The 3,266-nt window shown below is 40.5% G+C and overlaps 1 protein-coding gene across 1 annotated transcript; it reads right to left on the bottom strand.

Annotated features, from left to right (window-relative positions):
* Positions 1-658: 658 nt before the first annotated feature.
* LOC118026089 (hsc70-interacting protein-like) lies at positions 659-2,524 on the bottom strand. Its single transcript, XM_035028838.1, has one exon. It carries the CDS (start codon positions 2,507-2,509, stop codon positions 1,400-1,402), a length of 1,110 nt encoding a protein of 369 aa, XP_034884729.1. The 5' UTR covers positions 2,510-2,524; the 3' UTR covers positions 659-1,399.
* Positions 2,525-3,266: the final 742 nt, after the last annotated feature.

Raw genomic sequence — 3,266 nt, 5'->3', positions numbered from 1 at the left:
CTGTCCTTTGAAGCTTTGAAGCCGACCACTGACTTCATTTCTCTAGCTATGAAAGCCCTAGGTTGCATCTTATTTCAGTATAAGGCTGTTTCATTTACATTGAAATTCTATTGTTTAGTCTTCATTAATTATCTAGATCTAGATCTTCTGAATAACTCACTGCAGCTTCTACATCAGCACTTGCTGCTTCACCTTGTACTTTCATGTTACGGAGATGGCTTCTTCCCTTCAACTTCATGAACCGATCTCTACCAAATTGAAACTTTTCTTCTGCAGCTTCCTCACTTCTCTCAGCCTACACAGAATTGAACCCTTGCTGTGGATTAGGCTTTGGCTTAGGGAATGATGTGGCTAGTTTGATCTTTTATCCAGACCATTAAAACATTCTCCATATCAGCAACAAGGCTATTTCACTTCCTTATTGTTCATGTGTTCACTGGAGTAACACTTTTAATTTCCTTCAGGAATTTTTTCTTTGCTTTCACAACTTAGCTAATGGTTTGGTGCAAGAGGCCTAACTTTCAGCCTATCCGGACTTTAGACATGCTTTCCTCACTAAGCTTAATTATTTCAAGCTTTTTATTTAAAGAGAGAGACATGTGACTCTTCCTTTCACTCGGACACGTAGAAGCCATTGTAGAATTATTTATTTTTTGTGTGTGGAAATAATGCAAACATTTATTTTCTATATCAGACAAGAACACAGCTAAGTAATCCAATTCTACTGCAGCATTATAAAAATCATCCCTTCACCACAGTGTAAGATTTAAATGCATCTGCACAAGGGTGCACACTATATAAAAGGAGTAAGGTTGCTGCTGCCCTGCCAAGCACTTCCGGTCCCTACCCAGGTCCTACTGCAATACTGGTGGTCCCAATGGTTTTATCCAAATAAATTGTGTTTAAAAAATAAAGCATTTAAGAAGACAAGTCAAAATGCCTCAGAAACCATATCTCCAACTCAAACTTCATCTATTTAAATGTTACATTTGCCTCCCACTAATAAACCTTTATTTCACTCAAACTGAGCAATAAATCTTCCACACTGAAGTATCTTCCTTGCCCAATTAATCCAAAGGAAAAAAACTGAAATGATTAGTAAAGAAAAATGTAGGGACTAACACACCCTTTTAATATGTTTTTAAATATTTTTAAGGTTTAAAAGTGTTTAAAGTTTGTAATTCCTAGTAGGAAAACATTATCTGAATGACTACCCTAATGGCAAACCACTATAGAATGTTTCAGTTGCATGTGGGGCAGAGGGGTAGGGATTCTCTTCACAGCACCCCAGCTTTCTTCATGAGAAGGTCAGAGGTACACTGGTTTGTATTATTGTGACATCCATTAGGTGATCGTTGCTTTTCCTTCAGCAAGGGCTTTATTTGTCAGAAGGGCATTATTATGCTTGACCTCCAAATTTGGATGACAATTTACTGATGAGATTCATAACCTTTGGATTGCTCTGATATTTTGACATATTCACTGGGTTCTGGGCCACATCCTGGAAGGCCACCATAACTTCTGGATCCTGCATGGCTGCGAGAACCTCTGGATCACTAAGAATTTCATTGAGCCCAGGCATTCCTGCCATTCCAGGCATCCCCCCTGCCATTCCAGGCATTCCTCCAGGAAAATTACCAGGCATTCCCCCAGGAAAGCCACCTGGGAAAGAGCCATACTGAGCTCCTGATTGTCGTCTGGCTTCTTCCTCCCTCTGGGCTCTCTCATGTTCTTCCCGAGCCTTCTTAACCCTTTCTATTCTTTCTTTGATCTCTCGCTCTTCACATTTTCGCTCATACTTTCTCCGATGTTCAGCAATTTTCTGGGCCCTCGGTTGAACTTCTTTCAGCATTGCGCTAGCATCTTCATCGTAATCCAGTTTACAAGCAAGGGCAAGATCATGTGCTGCTTCTTCCCAATGGCCCAGAAGTCTGTGTGCTTTCCCTCGCCACTTACAAGGCTGAGCTGAATCAGGATTTATTTCAATAGCTCTGTCACAGTCTCGAATGGCAGCATTTGGCTTCTGTAATTTGATGAAGACACTGGCTCTCTTGGCATACAGAATGGCCAAGCGAGGATTCAGTTTGATGGCATCTGTGAACAAGTCAATGGCTTTCTGTAGTTCACCATCATTTAGGGCATCAATGGCAGCCACTTTTTTATCATTTGCCTGATCCATCATTTCCTCGGTTATCTCTACATTTTCATCTCCCATTTCTTGAGGGGCATCAGTATCTGGTTCAATCACACCTTCATTGTCAATTTCTAAATCACTTTCCTCACTTGATGGTTCGTCTGTCTTTATGTTTTCCTCAGCCTTCTTACTATCTGTTTTTTCTTCCTTGATATTGTCTTCTGATTTAGTTTTATGAATGGCAGGTGGTATTTTACCCCCCATGCTCTCCACCCACTCCCGCAGGAAGTGCATTTCCTCGGTGTGCAGAACGCTCGGATCCTGCTTACACATTTTCACGAAGGCCCGAAGCTCGCTCACTTTCCGGGGGTCCATGGTCCAGAGGCGGTGAAAGGTGGCAGGCGCGGCTGAGGTTGCGGCCCGATTCCAAGCCCGGGTACTAGCTCAGCGTGATCGTGTGGAAGGGGCGCCATTGTAGAATTATTAATTGGCCTAATTTCAATGTTGTTGTGTCTCAAGGAATAGGGAGGCCAAAGTAGAGGGAGAGAGAGGGAAATGTCCAGTTGGTGGAGCAGTCAGAACACATACAGCATTTATTAAGTTCAACATCTTACCTGCCCATTTGGGGTGCCCCCCCAAAATTACAGTAGTAACATCAAAGATCACTGATCATAGATCACCATAACAAATTTAGTAATAATAAAAACATTTGAAATGTTAAAAGAATTACCAAAACATGACACAGAGACACAAAATGAGCAAATGCTATTGGAAAAATGGTACTGATAGACTTGCTCTACACAGGGTTGCCACAAACTTTTAATTTGTAAAAAAAAAAAAAAAGTAGTATCTGTGAAGCACAGTAAAATGAAGCATGCCTGTAAATAGTTGGTTGATTCATATCAGGGAACAGATGCCTAAATTTTATCCTTATATTCTCCTACTACTTTTTGAGACATAAAGCCATCAGTTAAATTACTTCAAGGATAGGTTTCACAAAATCTTGCTGATTTTACCCTATTTTTTGGCAGCTATGTATTTGTCATAGAATGCCATTTACAGGGAGATATTCTTTCATGTTTGGATTCAGAAAAAATAAAATGTGTTTTTGCATAAAGTTCATACACATCAC

Source organism: Mirounga leonina, unplaced genomic scaffold (genome assembly GCF_011800145.1).
Source record: "Mirounga leonina isolate KUSES-001 unplaced genomic scaffold, KU_Mleo_1.0 Mir_204, whole genome shotgun sequence".
Taxonomy (NCBI): Eukaryota; Metazoa; Chordata; class Mammalia; order Carnivora; family Phocidae; genus Mirounga; species Mirounga leonina.
Note: the sequence above shows the minus strand (reverse complement) of the source record. Positions and strands in the feature narration are given on the sequence as shown.

Excerpts from the sequence above, each read along its gene's own strand:
- LOC118026089 (XM_035028838.1), bottom strand. The coding sequence starts at position 2,509 with ATGGACCCCCGGAAAGTGAGCGAGCTTCGGGCCTTCGTGAAAATGTGT.